Source organism: Girardinichthys multiradiatus, chromosome 15 (genome assembly GCF_021462225.1).
Source record: "Girardinichthys multiradiatus isolate DD_20200921_A chromosome 15, DD_fGirMul_XY1, whole genome shotgun sequence".
NCBI lineage: Eukaryota > Metazoa > Chordata > Actinopteri > Cyprinodontiformes > Goodeidae > Girardinichthys > Girardinichthys multiradiatus.
This window is the reverse complement of record NC_061808.1, coordinates 12936336-12960000: the sequence shown is the minus strand read 5'-3', so window position 1 is coordinate 12960000 and position 23665 is coordinate 12936336. Positions and strand designations below refer to the sequence as shown.

The following is a 23665-nucleotide window of genomic DNA, read 5'->3' as shown; positions in this document are numbered from 1 at the left end:
GCATAAGATTATCAAACGCTAATAAAACAATGATAAAGGGGTATCAATTTAAAAAAAATCGTCCTTTATTAACATTTAGCCAAAAAAAAAAAAAAAAGGCATATCACAATTAAGCTTTCCATTAATTAATGAAAAGATCTTTAGTGGCATTACAGCAATCATAATTAACACAACTAAATGCTTGAAAACATAGGTCTGTGCGTAATTAATGCCCGGGACTGCCCTATTCTAGGATGAGATCACAGAGGTTGGTCCTGAAATCTGCTGTAGCCACTCCTTCAGTTTGGGGGTTGCAGCTCAAATAAACTATTACTATCCACCTAAGGGAGTAAAAATAGCCCTCTTCCTTGAATTCTTCATCTCATTTTCTAATAGGCATAAATCCATCATGTGTTATTGTGGTGAGTCGTTCATCTTGACACTGACTTTTTTTTTGCCTGTTCTTTGCAAAATAGCTCATGCTCAGTCAAATTGGATGGAGAGCATCAGTGAACAGCAATTTAAAATCTTGCCACAGATTTTCAACTGGATTTAGGGCTGGGCTTTGTCATTTTCTTTTTATATATGAGTACTTTAAGCCAAACTGTTGCATTGTAGCTTTGGCTGTATGTTTGCGGTATTTGTAGTGCTGGAAGGTCCTGCTGGAAGGTAAACATCTCCCCAACTCTTAAGTCGATTGAAGGCTCTAACATGATTTCTTCCTGCTTTGCCCTGTATTTAGCTCCAACAATCTTTTCATCATCTCTGAGTTGCTTCTCAGTCACTGCTGAAGAAAGGCATCCCCACAGCATGATGCTTCCACCGCCATGTTTGACTGTGGATATGTAGTTTTCTTCCACCCATCTTTTTACATGTAGGCCAAGAAGTTAATTTTTGTTCTCACCTATCCAAAGCAGTCCTTTGCCAATGTTTAACCCCTTCACTACATACAGTGACAAACCTAAAACAGGTATTCTTCTGGCTTTTTTTTCAACAATGGCGTTCTTTTGCTTTAGTTAAACATGGCACAATACTGTGCTGTATCGCTATCAGTGTCACATATGCAAACAAATACCACATGGCCAACCTTTACTGAAACACATACTCAAATGTCAACAAGATGGAAATAAACATCGGTTGTTAATATTGACCCAATTTAACTTTGTCCGATGTTGATATGTCAATATGTCGTACATCCCTAGTTTACAGTACTCTTTCCATTTAACCACAGGTGGACTCTATTTACTAATTAAGTGTCTTCTGAAGGAAGTTCCACTATATTTTATATAGGGGTAACAGAGTAAAAGGGACTGAATGCAAATGCCAACTACAAATTTCACATTTTTATTTGTAAAAAATTAGAAAACCACTACCACTTCAGTTACTTCCTAGTTGTTGTTTTTTGGTCTATCTCATAAACTTCCAAAGACGTGTAATAGTAGGCCTAATGAAGAGTGGATGCGTCTTTAAGAGTTCAGTGAAACCTGAGACATGACGAAGCAAACAAAAAAAAAAAAAAAAAACGATCCACGCCAGGTAACTTTATATGTTCTTCTTCATCTATATTAGTTTTGTTTTGGTGAAAAAAAATATGTCTAATGGCAGCTTTACACTTTACTTTGCAAAGTTGCTTTGTGTCTAAAAATCAGACTCAAAAGTACAAAATTAGGCCACTCTAAAAGCCCAAAGGACATGAAGGAGAAAAGCATCAAATGTCCCAGAAAGGCTGACTTTTGAAATATATCCAGGACATTAAGCGTGGATGGGAGGATTGACGTTCTGTGTAGCTAAAACTGCTCATTTTCATGAGAAAAATGACATTGTGATTCCTAAAAGCTTGTCTGACTATTATATGATAATCTAGCTTGCCATAATTACTTGATCACTCCTGATTCCTAGTGCTTCGCGGATGCAGGAGTTTTTGGACCAATCAGAAGCCTCAAGACATGTGGCGTCAACAACAAGGCATCGTTCCTTAGCAGCTCCCTTCTTGGCTAACGCGGGCAGCTAATCTCAGTTATGGTCCACCACCACCAATGTTTCATCTGGTAAAAAAGATGGTGCTTGGACTGACTCATCTGGCTCTGGACGGGTTGGAACCATGGAGGCTCCTCGGATGTTACACACTAACCGGTGTTGCAGAGGTGCATCGAAACGAGGTAAGAAAAAACCCGTAGAAGTGTGCCTCCTAACGGTTATCCATTAGGAAGCATGCTAATTAGCTTGTTCTCAGGACCAGCGGAGACAGTTAAACAGTCCTAATAAGCAGTTTTAGAGATTCTGCTGTATCAGACTGGTCGTTTTCTTCTTTGGTCTGTGATTGCATCCCTGCTGAGTTAGCTATGCTGTGTTTAGGCACTGCTTTAGATAAGCTAAACCCTGCTAGCTGATATCTTTCTATCTATCTAGCTAGCTAGCGTCTAATTAGTCAGCTTTGGATACGTGAGCTGCAGTCCATTCAGTTAATCGGAGTAGTTAAATGCGACCAGATGATTGCTTGCTGTTTGCTTTCAGGTCAGTGTTTGGTGCAGCATAAATTACACACTGTTATGGCTGAGCAACTGAAGTGAATTTCAGTGTTTCCTCTTTTATTTCCTCAGTGAAGTGCTTGTGACACTGATGCCAGCAGAGAGCAATCAGGATGAGTGGAGCTGGAGAGCACACGGACATCCTGGCAGTAGGAGATGTGGTCAGGGACAGGTGGAAAGTGGTAGGTGTCGTTGGTGTAAAGTGAAAGGCAACATCATAATTCACTGAATGAATTCAATTTCTCCTTCAGCAAATATCACGGCTTCACTTACCAACCCTAATTTCAGGTCAAGAAGATAGGAGGAGGTGGCTTTGGGGAGATCTATGAAGTCTTGGATCAGCTGAGCCAGGCCACTGTTGCTTTGAAGGTCGAGTCGGCTCAGCAACCCAAACAGGTGCTAAAGATGGAGGTGGCAGTGCTAAAGAAGCTTCAGGGTAAGTTATTTAAAATCATGCCATCATAGAGAGCAAACAGGGAGTTTCTTTATTTGAAAAAAGGAGTAGGAATCATCTGATCATATTGGTAGATTTTTCAGCTTGTCCCTGCACTCAAGATTCAGGTTATACTACCTCAAAGTTAGTCATACCTCATACATATGGAGTTTGGCTCAAGATTATTTGCATCCCTGGCAGATGTAGATTTAAAATTATGTTCATTCTACCAATAGGTTTCTTTCTGATTGAAAATAACACAGGCCTTTCCTCAAATATAATAAGACATTGTTTCCAGGGTTACTTTCACTTAAAAACAATTTTTATGTTATATTCTAACAAAAAATACATATTAAAATGTTGATACCATTAACAATGAAAATTGTTTCGGCCATTACAGCAATCAAACACTTGCTGGAATGTTTTTTACATGTCTCCACTGGTATTTCTGACCATTGATCTTTTGCGATGAGCACCAAAACTTTAAGGATGGATGGATTCTTCACCTTCACCCCTATCTTTAGCTCCTTTTCACACAGGGACTCTGGCTGGACCAATCCAAACCGTCAGTATTACCCCCAGTCAGAAGGAACAGGTTTTTTAAATAGGTGATGTTATACCTACAGACGTACTGATCAGGCGTTTCCTGATAGATTTCTGGTTTTCTTTTTAACCGATTTTTGTTTATTTAATTATTTAAGTATTATGACACAAACTACAATAACGATGTGGTCTAACTGTTCAAATATCATGCTGGAGACTGTGAATTGTTTGAAATAAGTGGCTCATAGAAAATGTTTTTGTCCTGGTAGTTTTTATGTTTTGTTGAAACATAATGGTGAAAACCTTAAGCTGTTCTGAAAACAATGTAAACATCTGAAAGTTTTTCAGTGAATATATATATATATTTTTGTTATCCAATTGGAAATTAGGAGAAAAAAAAAAAAATGCTGCTCTGTTACATTTGTTTAGAGAGAAATCTCAATCAACTTCACAAACATTCAGAATTGCCAGAGAACCTTGTAATTAAAGCATCGTTATTCATTAGCAGTTGGTAAATGATCATTTTACGTACTTTTTTTCTGTTTATTTGGTTCTACTGTTGGTTTTACTATCATGCTCTTCTCCCATTTGCTTCAAATCAACCTCTTCTAAGTTATCTGGATCTATCTTTGTAATTTGGCTTAAAACAAAAATGTTCTCACAGTATCGCAGTGGTGTTTGGCTTTGCATCTAAATCCATCCATGGCGATGATGTCAGTAAACCCTCTTTAAAATGCAACCTTTTTACTTTTATCATTGTGGTTGTTTTTTTTTTTTTGCACTTGGTCCCATTCCTCTCAGCAGAGGAGTGGGGTGCAGCACAACTTTGTGATAGAACATGGAAGTTTATTAGATCAGTGATAGAATCAGTGTTTACATACATGTTCATGAGTGAAGAAAGCACAAGACATTTGTATTGACATATTTAAATCTGTATCTTCCTTTTCAAATAGGAAAAGACCATGTTTGTCGCTTTGTTGGCTGCGGCAGGAACGATCGCTTCAACTACGTAGTGATGGAGCTGCAGGTGAAACCCTCGCTTTCCAATGTTTGTCACATTTTGATTCTGCCTTCCACATCGCACCTTTCTGTTGATACAACACTGATATTTTGTCCGAAGGGGAGAAATCTGGCGGATTTGCGTAGAACGATGACCCGCGGTACCTTTTCCATCTCCACAACTTTGAGGTTGGGCAAGCAGATTTTAGAGGCCATCGAGAGCATCCACTCAGTGGGCTTCCTGCACCGTGACATTAAACCTGTAAGTTTACCTTTAGGGGTTTATTTCTGATACACCTTCTGCTTATTGTAAGCTAATTCTTAAATAAATTGTGATCTTGCTTTTCTGTTTTATAGTCAAACTTTGCAATGGGACGACTTGCCAGTACCTGCAGATGCTGCTATATGCTGGATTTTGGATTGGCTCGACAGTTCACCAACTCTAACCAAGAAGTCCGTCCAGTAAGTGCTCTAATAACTTCACCAAAGGACTTATTTTGGCTTCTTAAATTAAAAAGTGAGCATCTATAAATAAAGTTGGGGTAGATATTATTGGGTTTTTCTAGCATTTTTAAAATAAAAACTGTGACTCTTAACATGTCAGATAAGGACGTTTTAAAGCCTGTTTCTATAGTATCACAGCGGGTGTTTGCATTCTAGTAAACTGTAATTCTCTTTCAGCCTCGTCCTGTGGCAGGTTTCAGAGGAACGGTGCGATATGCCTCTATCAATGCTCATAAGAATAAGGTGAGATTCGACCAAAAACACACAGATTGACCTACAACTGGTTAAGAATTTCATTGCTTGTTCTATTAACTGATATGTTCCATCGTACACCCTCCTTATTCCAGCCATAATGGCAGCAATGGTGGGTTTGCCTCTATGAATTAGTGCTACATAATGTAGCAAAAATAGGTAGTCATCATAACAGCCCGACATAAAACATTAATATTGTAAAATAATTTTTGGAATGCAATATCTCTTGGCTGTTATATTCCAAGTGTCATACATTTTTGCTTAGGATCCTTATGATGCATTCAGCCTGTTGATGGATTCTCAAACCTGATGAAGCTTATTGTGCCTCATCAAAGTGTGATGGATGCTTTATAATAACAGATTAAAAAGGCAAGAGTGAGGAAAATATGAGTTGAATGCAGCTGATTTCATACGATACGCTCATTTTTAAAGATTTTTTACAAAAAATACATTTAGAAATTACATTTCTCATAATCAGAAGAAATTGATGAGGTAGAGACTTTAAGTTGTAGGGGATCAAACAGCATTTGGAAAGGTTAGCAGCACTATTCCCATCTCTTCCCATCCCACTAACCAGAAGTGTTGCCTAAGAAATCCATGCGACTCCTTGGTCAGCGGTCGGTCCACTCGCCTGTGTTGAGCTGATGGGTGGTTGTTGGTTCCATTTACTTTCATTACTGCATTGGGTTGCACTTAGATATTCACAGAAGCATCAGGGTGTAGGTTGGTCAGGAGGCCCACCACATCCAGCTGGATTCGGAGATGTTGCTATGGAGACGGTCAAAACCAAAAGTACATCTCACTTGCTGGTGAACATGCCGTGAGCGTACTTGCAGCCGTAAATAATCCGGCCTGTCATCCAGGAGATGGACATTAGCAGGGAGAGCAGCGATTAACAGCTGATGGCGGCTCCGGCGCGTAGCTACCTTCTCCAAGCGCACCTCATCCTGTGCTTCTTCACTCAATCAGCTCACTCAGTTCACCGCCTCCTCATCTGTTGTCTTTCAGCTACGATCCAAGTTTATCCTGATCTTTATTAGAAGACAACCAAAACCGGTGTCATAGCTTTAGAGCAAGAGAGGCCGTTGCAGACATGGCAGCCATTCTTGAATGTAGGTGAAATAATGTGAATTGTGTTGCAATTAATTTAAATGCATCATAAATTTATTTGCTCCGAAATAGGTACTCTGCTTACAATTATTCCAGGTAAAGAAATGGCTATGTTCACTGGCTTTTTATGATCCAGCTTAACTGGATCATAAAAAGTTTCAAATTCACACTATTGTAAAAGCTGCAGCTGTTCTACTCCCTTATTCTTGGCTGTGTGTTTGCAGGAGATGGGTCGCCATGATGACCTGTGGTCCCTCTTCTACATGTTGGTTGAGTTCTTGGTCGGACAGCTTCCCTGGAGAAAAATTAAAGACAAAGTATGTTTTGTCCACCTTTTTTTTGAGTTTTAATACACAGATAGCTTCTTGTGCTCATGTTTTAACTTCTCTCACATCCCAGGAACAAGTAGGAAACTTAAAGGAGACGTATGATCACCGGCTCATGCTGAAGCATCTTCCTTTAGAGTTCAGCAGCTTCCTGGATCACATCTTAACCTTGGATTACTTCACTAAACCCGACTATCAGGTTCTTTTTGTGTGTTTTATATTGATCGTTCTTTTTATTGGTCTCCACGCTTAAAGTCCTGATTCCTGTTTTATTTTTATGAGACAGCTCCTGATGTCCATGTTTGAGAAGGCCATGAAGAGCCACAGTGTGCTGGAGAACGACCCCTATGACTGGGAGAAATGTGATTCAGAGGATGTGCTGACCATCACTGCTGCAACGAACACTGCTCAGCAGCTCACTCGCCTCACCCCAGCTTATCTCGGGTATTGGAAATACCCAAATCTTGTTTGAGATTTTAATCTTAATTATTTCCCTCCAGATTTTTTGCAGTTTTAATGTTATTCAGTCTACCCTCACACACGGCTGGAAATGTGTTGCATAGTACAGCATAGATGCTGCTTTTTTTAGTGCAGAAATCTGCAGACTCACAGATCCCTGAGAAATCCCTGCTCTAAATTATGTTGTGGAAATGAACTGCAGGGTGACCTTCCCTCTTATCGTTCCCCAGCATGGCCAACGCTTCAGTGCTGCCAGGCGACCTACAGAGAGAAAACACAGAGGATGTCCTTCAAGGGGAACGCCTAAGTGATGCTGACAACTGCCCCCCCATCCCCACACCCACCACTGCGGGTGTAGACGTGTGGGAGGAGATGGACCGCAACCGCAACCATAAACATCCTCAATCAATGATCAGGAAGGTCAGGATTGTTGTTGTTTACTGTAAATTCAATTCAGTTTTATTTATATAGCGCCAATTCACAACACATGTTGTCTCAAGGCACTTCACAAAAGTCAGGTACATACATTCCAATTAATCCTAACCATTGAACAGTGCAGTCAGATTCAGTTGTTTATTCAAATTGGATAAAAAGTTTTTCTATCTAAGGAAACCCAGCAGATTGCATCCAGTCAGTGACTTGCAGCATTCCCTCCTCCTGGATGAGCATGTAGAGACAGTGGACAGTTACTGGCGTTGACTTTGCAGCAATCCCTCATACTGAGCATGCATGTAGCAACAGTGGAGAGGAAAAACTCCCTTTTAACAGGAAGAAACCTCCAGCAGAACCAGGCTCAGTGTGAGCGGCCATCTGCCACGACCGACTGGGGGTTTGAGAGAACAGAGCAGAGACACAAAAAGAACACAGAAGCACTGATCCAGGAGTACTTTCTATGGGAAGGAAAAGTAAATGTTAATGGATGTAGCTCCTTTAGTCATTTCACCTAGAAAGAAAGAACAGATAAACTCTGAGCCAGTTTTCAAGGTTAGAGTCTGAAAGAGAGCACATATAATTAGATACAGTTAAGATCAGTCAATCGCCATGTCTAGGAGAGAGAAAGGGTTAAACACTAAAAGACAGAGCCATGTGGATCATCGGTAGAGGGTGAGCATTAAGTTGTTGCCAGCAGAAGCTTGGACAATGCCCCTCTCCAGAAAGGTGTCACAGGTAGACACAGCCAGGCCAGGTGTAGCTTCTAGGAAGAGAATAGAGAGAACAAGGTTAAAAGCTGAAATAACAGCAAATAATGCAAAATTGGAGAGTAGTGTGAGAATGTAGCGAAGAGGGTGAAAGTGGTCGTTGTGTCCTCCAGCAGCCTAAGCCTATAGCAGCATAACTACAGAGATAGTTTCAGTTCAGATTATTTAATTAAACGGCGCTTATTTACAACAATGTCGTCTCAAGGAACCCCACAAAGGGTCCCACTGATGGTCATTGTTATACTAAAAACCACAACGATTGGGATACCTCTCTCTGTCAGACTGATTATAACCATTGGAAAAGAGAAGGGGTCACACAGGTAGCAGAAATGGAGGGTGTGTTTGCAGCTCAACCATAACTGAGCCGGTTTAGGCTAAACCTGACTCCCCCTTACTCCAACCAACATGGAGGGAGGAAGGCCACTCTAACTATAAGCTTTATCAAAAAGGAAAGTTTTAAGCCTAGCCTTAAAAGTAGACAGGGTGTCTGCCTCATGGACTAAAGCTGGGAGCTGGCTCCACAGGAGAGGACCCTGATAACTAAAGGATCTGCCTCCCATTCTACCTCTAGATACTCTAGGAACCACCAGTAAACCTGCAGTCTGAGAACGAAGTGCTCTGTTAGGAACATATGGAACAATCAGATCTCTGATGTATAATGGAGCTAGATCATTAACGGCTTTATATGTGAGGAGGAGAATTTTAAATTCAATTCTGGATTTAACAGGGAGCCAATGAAGGGAAGCTAAAATAGGAGAAATATGATCTCTCTTTTTAATTTTCATCAGAACTCTTGCTGCAGCATTTTGAATCAGCTGAAGGCTTTTAACTGCATTTTGTGGACATCCTGATAGTAAAGAATTACAATAGTCCACCCTTGAAGTAACAAATGCATGGACTAGTTTTTCAGTGTCACTCCTGGATATTTCTAATTTTGGCAATTTTCCAGAGATGAAAAAAGGAAATCCTAGAAATCTGTTTAATATGGGGTTTAAATGACATGTCCTGGTCAAAAATAACACCAAGGTTTTTTACTTTATTATCAGAGGTCAATTTAATGCCATCCAGGTTAAGTGATTGACTAAGCAGTTTCTTTTTTAAAGACTCCGGTCCAAAGACGACAACGTCTGTCTTGTCTGAATTTAGAAGCAAAAAATGTAAAGTCATCCAAGTTTTTATATCTTCAAGACATGCTTGTAGTCTATCTAACTGGTTGGGTTCATCAGGATGTATGGATAAGTAAAGCTGAATATCATCAGCGTAACAGTGAAAATTTATCCTATGCTGCCTGATAATTTGACCTATTGGAAGCATATATATAGTAAAGAGAATTGGCCCAGGTACTGAACTCTGTGGTACTCCACAATTAACCCTGGAGTTTAAAGATGATTTATCATTTACATGAACAAACTGGAATATGTCAGACAGATAAGATTTAAACCAGCCTAGCGCTGTTCCCCTGATCCCTACAGCATATTCCAGCCTTTCTAAGAGAATATTATGATCGATTGTATCAAATGCAGCACTGAGATCTAACAGAACCAGAACAGACACAAGTCCATTATCTGAGGCCATAAGAATATCATTAGTGACTTTCAGCAGAGCTGCTTCAGTGCTATGATGAGCTCTGAAGCCTGACTGAAACTCTTCAAACAGGTCATTGCTGTGTAAATGCTCACACATTTGATTAGCAACTATTTTATCAAGAGTTTTAGATAAGAATGGAAGATTGGATATAGGTCTGTAATTTTTCAAGTTATCTCGATCAAGCGAAGGTTTCTTAAGTAAAGGTTTAATTACAGCTAACTTAAAAGCCTGTGGTACATATCCATTTACTAAAGATAGATTAATCATATCTAAAATGGGGCTGGTAATCAGAGGGAACACTTCCTGAAATAATTTGGTTGGGATTGGGTCTAACATACAAGTTGAAGGTTTAGATGAAGCTAATATTTCTGATAACTCAGGAAGCTTCACAGGATCAAAACAGTCCAAACACAAATCAGGTTGTGCAGTTATTTCCAATGTTGTCTCACTTGCTGAGGATGAAGTAATCATCTTCGGGAGTATGTCAAAGATTTTCTTTTTAATAGAATCAATTTTATTTAAGAAGAATCCCATAAAGTCATGACTGCTGAGAGCTAAAGGAATGGATGTTCTCAACAGAGCTATGACTCTGTGTAAGTTTAGCAACTGTACTAAAGAGAAACCTAGGATTATTCTTGTTCTCTTCTATTAATGATGAGAAATAAGCAGTTCTAGCTTGGTGAAGTGTCTTTCTATACAATAGTAGGCTATTTTTCCAGATTAAGTAGGAATCCTCTAGGTGTGTAGAGCGCCATTTTCTCTCCAATTTTCTAACAATGTGCTTTAAAGTACGCAGATCTAAATTTAACCAAGGAGCTAGCCTCCTATGAATGATTACCTTCTTTTTCAAGGGGGCTGCATTGTCTAATGCATCACGCAATGATGAAGTAACGCTATGAACAAGAAAATCAATTTGTGAAGGGGCAGAAACAGAATTATTGCTCTCCATTGTGCTTTTCAGTGATAATGAGGAAATCAAAAGTGGAACAGATTCTTTAAAGGTTGTTACAGCATCGCCTGATAATGATCTTCTATAATGAAATTTTCTTTCAGGTGTGGAGTACTCCGTTAAATTAAACTCAAAGGTTATTATAAAATGGTCAGACACGACAGGGTTATGAGAAAATATTGTTATGTCTTTACACTCAATGCCATATGTCAGCACAAAGTCCAGAGAATGAAGACAAAGGTGGGTAGGTTTGTTAATGTTTTGAGCAAAGCCAATTGAGTCTAAGATAGCATTAAACGCTATATTTAGGCTATCACTTTCAGCGTCAACATGAATGTTAAAATCCCCCACTATAATAATCTTATCTGTATTTAACACTAAATCAGATAAAAGGTCTGAAAAATGATCTAAAAATTGAGAGTAAGAGCCTGGTGGACGGTACAAAACAACAAACAGAAGAGGTTTTAGTGCTTTGCAATTTGGATGAGGAAAACTAAGGAATAAATATTCAAAAGAGTTGTAACTATTGATTGCTCTGGGACTAATCAATAAATTGGACTGAAAGATGGTTGCTACTCCTCCTCCTCGCCCAGTATTTTGAGGAATGTGAAAATTTTAATAATTAGTAGGAGTTGACTCATTTATAGTAACATAATCATCTTGCTGCAGCCAGGTTTCTGTGAGGCAAAATAAATCAATCTGATTGTCACAAATCAGGTCACTAACTAGCAATGTCTTTGAAGAGAGAGATCTTATGTGCAGTAAGCCACATTTAATTGTTTTATTTTTCTTTTCGGTCTGAGTTGTTTATTTTTATGAGATTTTCCTGATTTCCTCCTTTTAGATTATTTTTTAAACTATTCTATTTTGGCCGTGGGCGAGACACTGTCTTAATAGGGTAATGGCTGGGTAGCAGTACAGAAGCTGCAGAGAGGAGTGTTAAACTACGACCCTGCTTCCTGGTCTGAACCCTAAATGTTTCATATGACGCTCTGAGCTTCTGCATAAAGTTATATGCTAAGGTTTATGCTTATTTATATTCATTTTGAGCTTTTAATAATGCCTTAAAATAGTTTTTTCAATAAGTTTGAATTTATTGTGGATTTTCTCTTGTGTTCATATGGTCAAAGTGACCCTTATAGATTAATACAAATACATAGACCCCATGCTAAGATTTGGATAAACCTTTCTTAGCAGGTTGCAAAGAAACTACATGAGGTTTGCAGCCATCAACAAACTTCTGGCACACTTTAAACCTGATATTTGAAATGGTAAAGCTCATTTAAACTAGTTGGTGTCCTGGTGCAGGCCTGACTTTTTAAGCCTGAACTTTTCATAAGATTGATGTCAGTGCAATTCCAGAAGCTTAATGTTGGCCCCATTTATCTGTCCTAAAACCAGTTTTGCTGTGGGCTTGGGGTCATTGTTCAGTTTCTGATCTTCAGAAAAATGACCATTTGTTTAAAAGGTTCAGGAAATCCCCAAGAACCTTTTAAGGCCAACCATGAACTGGAAACAGCTGGAGCTCCAGTGTCACTAACCTCAGTGAAGACAGTTTCATGTCCCCTGGAGTGTTGCTGGAGTGAAGTCCGTCCTCTAAAATAGACAGCTTCAAGCCTGATTGAAATTTGCAGCTTCCCACGTTGATGAGCCAAAAACGTCTTCCGAAAACTTTCAAGGTCCAATGAATCAAAGAGTGAACTACTCGACCATCCTGAGAGGAAAAACGTTCGGAGGAGCTAAAATGAGGCTTTCAGACTTAAGAACACTGTACCAAATGTTCAGCATGGTGGCAACATCATGCTGTGTTGCTGCCAGAGGTATTAGTGCATCATGTCCCGGTTCCATTGAGCCTCTGAAATGGCCCCAACTTAAGCTCTACTGAAAATGTATAGATTATGCTCAAATGCTTGATTTAAATATGTCAACATTTAAAATGAGCTCTAACAAATATGCCAGCAAGAGTGGTCAAATATCCAGCTAGAATTATGCTAGGAGCTTATTGATGGCTTGTGGTCGAGGTGCGACTTACTGTCAGACATGTATTCAGATATAAGTGGGGGTGTGTGTATGTGTGTGCATTAGAGAAACTCGACATTAAATCTAAATTTGTACACCCAATTCTTGTTTTTAAAAAAGTTATTGAAGGTGTGTGTTGCATCATCAGTTCACCACAAAAACAAAACACTTCAGATTAATCATTAAAAGTACTGATTTAGGGCACGGGGCTCTAACTGGACCACAGTGCAGTTACTGCCTAGCAGTCCTGGAGACATTGATGCTGTGTTTACCTTGGAGTATAGTTACTTTACCAGGCTTAGATCTGCTTAACCTGTTTGTTAAGGAAAGCAAATGTTGCTCTTATTATTATTATTTAAAGAATCTGGTCTATGCTTGTAGTTTTCTGTGGTGCTGCTTTATTATTTCAGCGCTTTGAAAGGTGTCCTTGTTTATGTTCTGTAGGTAGTGAGTGAGGATGAACACAGTCAGAACAAGGGGAACCAGAGTCCTAACACTGGCTCCATGCAGAGTTCGCCAAGACGGGTGCGATCAGAGACGATGTTCCTAGACCGGGCTGCACCGCTGCTCCGCAGGATGAGGCACAGCCAGAGCTTGGCGTTCGAAAAGAGACTGGCGCCTGAACCCAAGCCCACCATTGAACGCTTCCTTGAAGCTTAGTAAGACCTCTTTATTAGTTACGATAAGCAAAAACTGAAATCTAAAGGAAAAACATGTTTGATTCTCTCTCCATTTTCTTCTGTCAGTTTGGGGAAACAGCGCCCCGTCCTTTGTCATGTTGGGGAGAAATCCATACCTGAGAATGGAAATGGGCAGCAGACGCCTTCCTGCAACGAGGAACAATCTGGCACAGCGACTACCGACCCCGAGGAAGCCGTGGCCAGCAGCGGCTTTGTTGCTGTGAACTTTAGCCCTCTGCCTCAAGAGGCCAACTCTCATGAGTGGGTGATGCTGGAGTTGGAGCAGGTCAGTAACTCAGCAGGCCATCCTCAGGCAGAAACCCAATGTGAGGACAAGTCAGGCCCCTGTGGTACCAGTAGAGCTGAGAATCAGCCCTCTAAGCAGCAAGACGGCCAGACCAGTCCTGTAGTTCCCAGTAGCCCCGTCCTGTCGCAGATGACCGTGCCCCGCACGTGGTTACTGGGCCACCGGAGGCTGCCTGGGATGCTGGGACAGATGCCTTCTGTCTTGATGGGGAGGTCACAGATGGAGCAGGTAGGATACCAGGAGTTGTTCTACAAACAAGTACTGTGAGAAGCACCAGGAAAATGTTCTTGACAAAGCATTCTGAGCTTTGGGTCAGCTGCACACAGAGCAAGTTGAGTTTAATAGAGATGTCATAGGTAAGTTATTAGATTTCTCTGCACATAAAATATTAGAAACACATTATTCTTTCTAGACTTTAGTTGCGCATTAAATTGACTCATAGAAGTTTATATTAAACAGGGTTTCTATGCAGTTTTGAAAAGTTTGGAAAAGTACAGAATTAGTTTGATAGTTGGTACAATTACGGAAAAATAAAGTTTCCTTACTTTTTCCATTGTCTAAAAGATCTAAATATCTGGGAAAAATAGCTTTTTACATGAATTAATATTTAATACCAACCTTTAGTTTTGGTTTCAACATCACAACTGTAGTTTTTGTCTAACATTTTAGTTTCATTTTCTGTTCTTGCTATTTATATGGCACAACACATGTCGTCTCAAGGCACTTCACAAAAAAGCCAATTCAATCCAGTTATACAGAGAGATTTAAATGAGATCCTAGTTATCAAACAATGCAGTCAAGTTCAGTTTATTATTCAGGTTTTCTCTGTAAGGAAACCCAGCAGATTGCATCGAGTCAGTGACTCGCAGCATCTTAAAATAAAAAAAGGGCAATTTCTGCTGTTTTTGCCTCCAAATCCTTGTCCAAATGGTTGTAAAACTGATCAAAATGGTAATATATGGTAGAAATTTTGGATAAAAGGACAACTAATTACTAAAGTAGATGTTTGCTTGTAGGAAATCTTGCAAACCATGCATCACTTTTTGTTCCAGTTTACAGTTATCCCCTAATTTGTGTTGTACTATCACATTAAACAAGAAAAAACTTTGAGGGTTGTGGCTGTAATGTGACAAAGTATGAAAAAGTCCAAGAGGTATGAATACTTTAGAAAGGAACCACATATATACAGGTCCTTCTCAAAAAATTAGCATATTGTGATAAAGTTCATTATTTTCCATAATGTCATGATGAAAATTTAACATTCATATATTTTAGATTCATTGCACACTAACTGAAATATTTCAGGTCTTTTATTGTCTTAATACGGATGATTTTGGCATACAGCTCATGAAAACCCAAAATTCCTATCTCACAAAATTAGCATATTTCATCCGACCAATTAAAGAAAAGTGTTTTTAATACAAAAAACGTCAACCTTCAAATAATCATGTACAGTTATGCACTCAATACTTGGTCGGGAATCCTTTGGCAGAAATGACTGCTTCAATGCGGCGTGGCATGGAGGCAATCAGCCTGTGGCACTGCTGAGGTCTTATGGAGGCCCAGGATGCTTCGATAGCGGCCTTTAGCTCATCCAGAGTGTTGGGTCTTGAGTCTCTCAACGTTCTCTTCACAATATCCCACAGATTCTCTATGGGGTTCAGGTCAGGAGAGTTGGCAGGCCAATTGAGCACAGTGATACCATGGTCAGTAAACCATTTACCAGTGGTTTTGGCACTGTGAGCAGGTGCCAGGTCGTGCTGAAAAATGAAATATTCATCTCCATAAAGCTTTTCAGCAGATGGAAGCATGAAGTGCTCCAAAATCTCCTGATAGCTAGCTGCATTGACCCTGCCCTTGATAAAACACAGTGGACCAACACCAGCAGCTGACACGGCACCCCAGACCATCACTGACTGTGGGTACTTGATACTGGACTTCTGGCATTTTGGCATTTCCTTCTCCCCAGTCTTCCTCCAGACTCTGGCACCTTGATTTCCGAATGACATGCAGAATTTGTTTTCATTCGAAAAAAGTACTTTGGACCACTGAGCAACAGTCCAGTGCTGCTTCTCTGTAGCCCAGGTCTGGGGAATGCGGCACCTGTAGCCCATTTCCTGCACACGCCTGTGCACGGTGGCTCTGGATGTTTCTACTCCAGACTCAGTCCACTGCTTCCGCAGGTCCCCCAAGGTCTGGAATCGGCCCTTCTCCACAATCTTCCTCAGGGTCCGGTCACCTCTTCTCGTTGTGCAGCGTTTTCTGCCACACTTTTTCCTTCCCACAGACTTCCCACTGAGGTGCCTTGATACAGCACTCTGGGAACAGCCTATTCGTTCAGAAATTTCTTTCTGTGTCTTACCCTCTTGCTTGAGGGTGTCAATAGTGGCCTTCTGGACAGCAGTCAGGTCGGCAGTCTTACCCATGATTGGGGTTTTGAGTGATGAACCAGGCTGGGAGTTTTAAAGGCCTCAGGAATCTTTTGCAGGTGTTTAGAGTTAACTCGTTGATTCAGATGATTAGGTTCATAGCTCGTTTAGAGACCCTTTTAATGATATGCTAATTTTGTGAGATAGGAATTTTGGGTTTTCATGAGCTGTATGCCAAAATCATCTGTATTAAGACAATAAAAGACCTGAAATATTTCAGTTAGTGTGCAATGAATCTAAAATATATGAATGTTAAATTTTCATCATGACATTATGGAAAATAATTAACTTTATCACAATATGCTAATATTTTGAGAAGGACCTGTATTACTGTGCTGAGATATTAGTTGGCTCATGAATTGCTGAATACTTAAAAATAATTAAAACATCAGTTATAAAAGGGTGAAACACTTTGACTGAATACATTCTTTAGAAAGATCTGACAAAAAGACTTAACATTTGAAAACCTTTTTTTTTTTTAAGTTCTCCCAACCATCAAATAATGACTATAATTGTTTTCAGTCCTCCAGCAGTGCACCACTGTCGCCTGTAAGGAAGAGTGATGCAGCTCTTGAAGTCCCGAGCTGTAAAGCTGAGGAACTCGCTGAGGAAAGCTCAGACAGGAGGAGGTTGGACTCAGTGCCAGAGTTGATCCCTGCCAAAGGCCCCACGTCTCACCTGACCAACGACAGAGACCCAGAGAGTGATTCTGGTCTGCCTGACCGCTCCTCAGAGCCGAATCAGCAGCCTCCAGCTGACACAGCAGGAGGCGCCGTGGAGAGCACTGTCACAGTCTCCTCTTCTCCGCCTCCTGCTCTGATCAAACGAAGAGACTCTCCGTCATCTCCGAGACTGAGCCGAATCCCAGTGCGAGATCCCAGTAATCCCCTGGACTCTCCAAGCAGGGACCTGAACGCGGAGCGGCGCCACCGCTGGAGCAGCCCGGTTCCCGGCTCTCCCACTCACTCGCCCTCTCCCTCTCTGTCCTGTGACAACCTTCCCTGCGCTCTGCCGAGAGACAGGCTTTCCTCGGAGCGGGGCTCTAGGTCTGACTGCGTGGGAGAAGACCCCCTGTCCTTGTCCTCCTCATCCGGAAGTAAAAGTAAAATCCCTCGTCCTGTAAGTGCGACGTTTCTGCCAGAGCAGCTCAGTGGAAGATTTTTGCCTCGGCCGCCTCCTGGGAAACCACCCGTCCGTCCATGTGTGGACAGCAGGTGTGTGTGCTGCACAAATATCATCAGGCTGTTTGCCAACGACTGCTTTGACCATAAGACTGTAATTAGAACTAGGCAGGAATGTGCAATGGTCTAGATTGGAGCATCCACAGCTGGCAGATGAGCTTCTTTATTTATCTTTCACTAGTTTAAGTTTCCTTTAGTTTCTGTTTTGCCTGTTTTTTAAAGATACAGAAATCATACCAGATAGAATTAGAATGAGCTGTTTTATTTGATTTTTCTAGACATAAAGAAGAAATCAGCTTTGTTTTTTCTTTTCAACAGTTGGCTCAAGTGTTCTTGTTTTACTTCTAGTGGTCAAGTTGTGTCATAACATGTTTTCTTTTAGGAGGAGTGTTCAGTCAGTACTTTGTAGAACCACCTTTTGCTGCATTTTAAGTCCTTTTAGGTACATCTCTGCCAGCTTCTAGAGACTGGATGGAGAGAGTCTGTGAACATCGGTTTTTAAGTACGGTCATTTGGACTTTAGGTTTGGGCTTTGATTGGGCCATTCTAACTAATTTAAATGAATTCAAAGCAGTCTAGTTTAGCTCTCGCTGTATGTGCAGGCTCCTTGTTTGACTAGGTCATCATCCGTCCCCAGTCTGTTTATTCAACCTCTAAATGTTTTCTTCCAGGATTGTCTGGTACACACATGAAACATTTTGCTTTTAGACCAAACATTTAAATATTGGTCTTGTATGAGAGACTGAAACTACCTTATTCACATGAAAGCAAAGGTGGACTTTGTTAAGCAGCTGGAAGTTTGTCATGATGTCGGTTAACGGCCTATTGCTGATGTTTTTAGAACTCCCTGGAAAAAGAAAATCTGAATTTTAGCTTCTAATATTTAAAGTTGGACAAATAGCTTCTTTAGGTTTTGTGATTTATCTTTGTAGCTGCCATGATTTATCTGTCTAGAATTAAGTGAAGGCTTTTTGATTTCTAAAATGTTTCTCTTCACTGTTTGTTTTTCGCCAGGCGGCGGCGTTTGAGGGTGCGTGCCAGCAGCACCAGCGATGCGGACTTTCTGGCCAGCCTGACCCAGCTGATGCAGGACCGAGGCGGGATGCTCTTCAGCCCCCCTCCTCGCCCTCGCAGCTCCTCCTCCTCCCTGCAGCGCTCATTAAGCTCCTCCCCCTCCCGACAGGAGCTCCGCGAGAGCGGGGCTCTGCAGGGGCGCAGTCGCTCGCCTTCGAGCCTGTCGGGCTCCCCTCCCCCTCGATACGCTCAGCCGCAGGACAGGGCCCCATCGGGGCCGGGTCAGTGGGGCCTCGGCTCCAGAGGGAAAGCTCCGCTCTATGAGGGTAAAGCCTTTGGAAAATTGACTCGATGACTGCATTCTTACACAACTGACTGATCCTAAATGTGCACCTGTGGGGTGAGGCTCACCTCCCCCCCCATGCCCTGATAGCATGTGTAAATATAACATTTACTGAAAGGAATGTACTGTATGTAATGTAAAATGTATGATAAAATGTATTTATTTATTTATTCGGATGTGAACCAGAAAAAAGTGGAGAAAATCTTGATTGCCAACTTTTACCTCTCATTTCCCTCCTCCATTTAAAACTGTTTAGGCCTAATGAGACCAAAACAATCATGTTTAATACTTGAGATGTAAAAAAAAAAAAAAATTCTAACTGTAGATATGTACTATTAGGGCAAAATAGATCACTAAATATTTAAACCATGTATTCACTGTAGAAACACTATAACGGTAAAGAACAATCAGTATATGTAAATCGGCATTCACGTGCAGAGCCAGAGCATGCAGCATACAGTCTCTCTCTCGTAAAACTGCTAATCCTAGTATTCAGTAATGAGCTGCTCATTTTGGCTTATCTTAGTGTTGATGTTTGCTTTTACTTTACTAGAAAGAAAATCTCACGCAGCCATCAGCTTCTAAGAATGTACGTTAAGAGCACTACTGTAAACATGCATGAGAATCCCTGCAAACATTGTTTTTTTTATGTATTTGTACAATCTCCTGAAGCATCTGTGTTTTGTTGAACTGGTTCTGATCAAAACCATGTGAATGTTTTAAGACTTTTGTTTCTAGGGCTGCAAGAGGAGTGGGTGGGATGAACTGTGGTTTGCCCCCTATGAGGAGAGAAAGGTTGAGAAAATGTAGAAATGAATAGAAACAAAACGGATGTTTCGATAAAGGTACATTTGACCAGTCCAGCTGATTCGTTGGTCTAAGCAGAGGGAGTTCTTGAATGAAATGAAAGAAATTGATAAGAAGAGACTGGTGACACTGATTTTACCTTATACATTATATATTTAATATAATTGGTATTCAATCCTTAGAAGTAATTAAAATCTTGCGGTTTTCCCACGGTTGACTCTGATCATTGATTGGAAGCTCAAATACTGATGGATCCTGCTTATTTTATTACCCTGTTCATATAATGCATCAAAAGGTACAATTCCCACTTTTTTTAGTCTGCAAATGCATCAGCTAAAAGCATGTGTTTTGATGGATTTGAATTTAGTAAGAAATTATCATTTGCTTTGATGCATAAATTGTGATTCTTTAAAGACCTTTATTTTCTGTTCCAATTCAAAACTACCTCCATCAATGAACCTGCAGCACATTGTTTTTTAATTTATGGTCAATTTTTGGGGAAAATTATTTTACAGATAACAGATTGGTTTATAAAAGTGCATCTAATCACTTAGAAAATTATTTAAAAATGTTTTTCAGTAATTCAATTCAAAAAAGGAAACTTAAATTTGTGACATATTGCATGTTTCTTTTCAGTTTGAGGATTATAACTTTTAGTTAATGAAACACAAAGTTTCAGAGTTTCTTGTGATTTTAGATCTTACAGAACAATTGAAATTTTTAGCAGAGAAATGTTTGCCCAAGCATGTCCAGTTGTGATACCAGAGGCTGGTGGAAGCGATGAGCCTGTAGATCCGCTGAGGCTCTTATCCCTTCAGACTCTGAGACTCGATTTTCAAATGAAATGCAAACTTTACTTTCATCTGAAAAGAGGACTTTGGTCCACTGAGTCACAGTCCAGTTCTGCTTCTCTTTAGCCATGTAAGAAGCTGCTGATGTTTCTAGTTCAGGAGGGGCCTAATCCAAGGGATACAACAGATGTAACCCATGTCTGGCATCCGTCTGTGGGGGCTGCCTCCTAAAGCACTGACTCCAGCTGCAGTCCACACCTTGTGAATCTCCCTCAAACTCTTCGACTTTTCTTCACAATCTTCTCAAGGCTGTGGTTACCTTGTGTAAATTTTAATTCTAGATGTTTTGCTTCCACTCAACTTTCCACTAATCTTTGATTATATCTTTTAATTGGATTTTTATTGGTTATTTGTACTAATCTCACTTTCAGGAAGACAGAATTTGGGTTTTTTATTAGCTGTAAGCCATAACCATCACAGAACGGGATTAGATGCTTAAAATAGTGTGATGAATCTATATGAATTTTGTTTTTGTATTGAATTACTGAAATAAACTTTTCAATGATTTATTGAAATTCACCTTTATTTAGTACTTTAAAAAGTAACTTCTGTTTTAAATTTTTTTTAAATACTTAATCAAATGTTAAAATTGGGCAAGCAGTTTTCATTACAAGGTTTCTTTTGAATCAAAACTGTCCCAGGCCCTGTGGGGAAAAAGCAGCAGCACATCCTTTGGATGTTGTAACAGAAGCAACAGTACAAAAATATTTACAGACTACTGTCAAATAAAAAACAGGATTTTTTCTTTTTTTTTTTTTTGCATTATAAAGTTTTGTAAAAAGTACTGTCCTGCCAATATCATAACAAAGAGCAGTTCAAAACTATTTAAAAGCAAGCAATAAAGCCTGGTGTGGTATTTCAGAGGCCTAACTTTCAATCGGTGAGGCTGGGCAGTTGCAGCTTTTAAAAGGGCAGCCATGCTCGTGATAATCTAAAAACTGCAGTTTTCTGTGTCTAATGAGGTTTAGAAGAGAGGTGCAGACTGTCTGGGGTCATCTGGTAACACGCTGATGGCGTCCTCTGCCTTTCCACACAGCATGCAGAGCATAGTGTATTCCTGCCCCAACACAGTACAGAGAGGTAAGATCATCTGAGCGACTCTGAGGATCCACTTGAGCATGGTAAATAAATCAGACATCATTACTCACCTGATATTCGTCTACAACAGAGAAAGTGTACTCGTGTCTGGCGATGACGTGGTCGCAGTTTTTGCAAACATCTGGAAAGATGGAGATTATTGGATTCATTCAAGTGCTGCTGATGGACTACCAACGACCAGACAGGTAACAAAATTTGGACCCAAAAAACCCCCTGGATAGTCAGTCATTAAACACAGTGGCTGTTATAACTTTACTTTTAAAAACCTTCAATAGATATTGTGATCTTGGTTCAGCATTACACATCTGGAGCTCCATGCAATGCAGTCAGGGTCTATTACACCAGAACATTTTCTTTCTCAAGGATGCATCTCAAGGTTGCAGGATAGTAGCTCTGGAGGACCGGAGTTGGGCACTGCTGCGTTACAACCATCTTCAATGTATTATATTTGGATTTTACGTGATAAAGTAATGCATAATTATGAAGTGGAAGAAAATTATGTTTTGAAAACAGAAAAGTAAGGTGTGCATTTTTAAACAGCCCTCTTTACTCCAATACCCCTAAATAACATTTAGTGCAAACAACTGCCTTCAGACATCACTGAATTAGTATGGTAAAATAATATAGTATAGTAAATAATGCCCATCTGTGTGTAATTTAATCTGTGTAAATCTGGCTGTTTTGTGAAGGCCTCAGATGTTTGTAAGAGAACAAAGTTAAACAGCATCAGGAGGATGCTGGATAAAGTTTTATTCAGGGTAAGGTCATAAAGTAACATCCAACTATTTAAGCGGCCTTCAAGCCATCATCTGAAAATGGAAAGAGAATGGAACAACTGCAAACCTACCAAGACATGGTTATTCACCTATTATGACAGGTGGAGCAAGGAGAACAATCTGAGAAGCAGCCAAGATGCCAATGGTCCCTGTAGAGGAGCTGTTAAGATCCACAGCTCAGGTGGGAGAATCTGTTAGCAAAACTACAGCTTGCTCTTCCCATATCTGGTCTTTATGGAAGAGTAGCCACACTTTTAGACAGCCTCTTCATGAGACTGTCCTACAGCAACAGAGTGTCTTCAGATCTGCTGTAAGACAGAGCGCTACAGGAGATCCTTCCTGCCCACAGCCATCAGCATCTACAACGGCTCTTTGAAAAAACCTGCATAATATGAGCTATAACAACATTTAATTTCCCTTTGGGATTAATAAAGTATTTTAGAATTGAATTGAATTTTAAAAGAAAACTATGACCTATAGGCAGAAGGTTATGTTTGGTGGAAAGCTAACACTGAACATCCCCCTGAACACACTATGCCCAACATAAAACATGATGGTGATAGCCTCCTGCTGCAGGGATGCTTTCTGTGGCTGGAGAAGAGCTCCATTCAGTCTGACTGAGCTCAAACTATGTTGCATTCTTCTAGATGTGCCAAAAAAGTTGTACTACAACGTTTTAACTGACAGGGAAAACACTGAAGTTTGTGGTTGTAAAGTGACAAAATGTTCAAATGTTCCAGGGCTCTGCATATTTGTGCAGTCCAGTCGGGAGTAGGACATAATAAAGTGCAGTAAGCAGACTTGTGGTCCCATAGTCATCAGACAACAAGAGACTCTTACGGTCATATGTGACAATTTCCTCCCCATCATCATCCTCCGTGGCCTTGTTGCTGATCAGCACGAAGTCTCTCTGATGGCAGTTCGCACAGCCCAGATAGTTCATCAAGTAAGAGCCGTTCTCCAGACAAGTGTTGCCCTGAAACAACAAATTCAAGAGTAATTCTTTCATATGCCACCATCAGTTTTGTACGTCAGTTTACACTATAGGATTTGTCGGTAGCCTCAACTCACCCGGTCCGGGTACTCTTTATGGACACAACCGTTGCACATTCTGACCGAAAATGTCATCAAATAGGACAGAAAATGTTGTTGTACAACAAGACACCTGAAGCAGCTAACATTTAGCTAATTATTTTTGTCGGAGTATCTCCTCTTCCGCAGGAACACATTAATTAGATCTATAGAACACCCAATGTGAGAACATCGTGCCAACAGCTTTAAATTATTGCATC

The 23665-nt window shown here is 40.3% G+C and overlaps 2 protein-coding genes across 3 annotated transcripts; one reads left to right on the top strand and one right to left on the bottom strand.

The window, feature by feature from the left end:
* Positions 1–1904: 1904 nt before the first annotated feature.
* On the top strand, positions 1905–19859 carry ttbk2b (tau tubulin kinase 2b). The gene is made up of 15 exons (XM_047388238.1): positions 1905–2138; positions 2580–2689; positions 2796–2943; positions 4437–4510; positions 4604–4744; positions 4840–4944; positions 5164–5229; positions 6573–6665; positions 6748–6873; positions 6961–7118; positions 7364–7553; positions 13332–13546; positions 13634–14102; positions 16826–17517; positions 18499–19859. The coding sequence occupies exons 2-15, from the start codon at positions 2621–2623 to the stop codon at positions 18851–18853; spliced, it is 2901 nt and encodes a 966-aa protein (XP_047244194.1). The 5' UTR covers positions 1905–2138; positions 2580–2620; the 3' UTR covers positions 18854–19859.
* On the bottom strand, positions 6381–23647 carry churc1 (churchill domain containing 1). 2 transcript variants are annotated; one of them, XM_047388243.1, is made up of 4 exons: positions 23445–23647; positions 23214–23349; positions 21648–21718; positions 6381–6643 (listed from the first exon to the last, which is right to left on the bottom strand). In XM_047388243.1, the coding sequence occupies exons 1-4, from the start codon at positions 23499–23501 to the stop codon at positions 6608–6610; spliced, it is 300 nt and encodes a 99-aa protein (XP_047244199.1). In that variant the 5' UTR covers positions 23502–23647; the 3' UTR covers positions 6381–6607. The 2 variants fall into 2 exon arrangements, with proteins under 2 accessions (XP_047244199.1, XP_047244197.1); XM_047388241.1 differs by lacking the exon at positions 6381–6643 and adding an exon at positions 19782–21556.
* Positions 23648–23665: the final 18 nt, after the last annotated feature.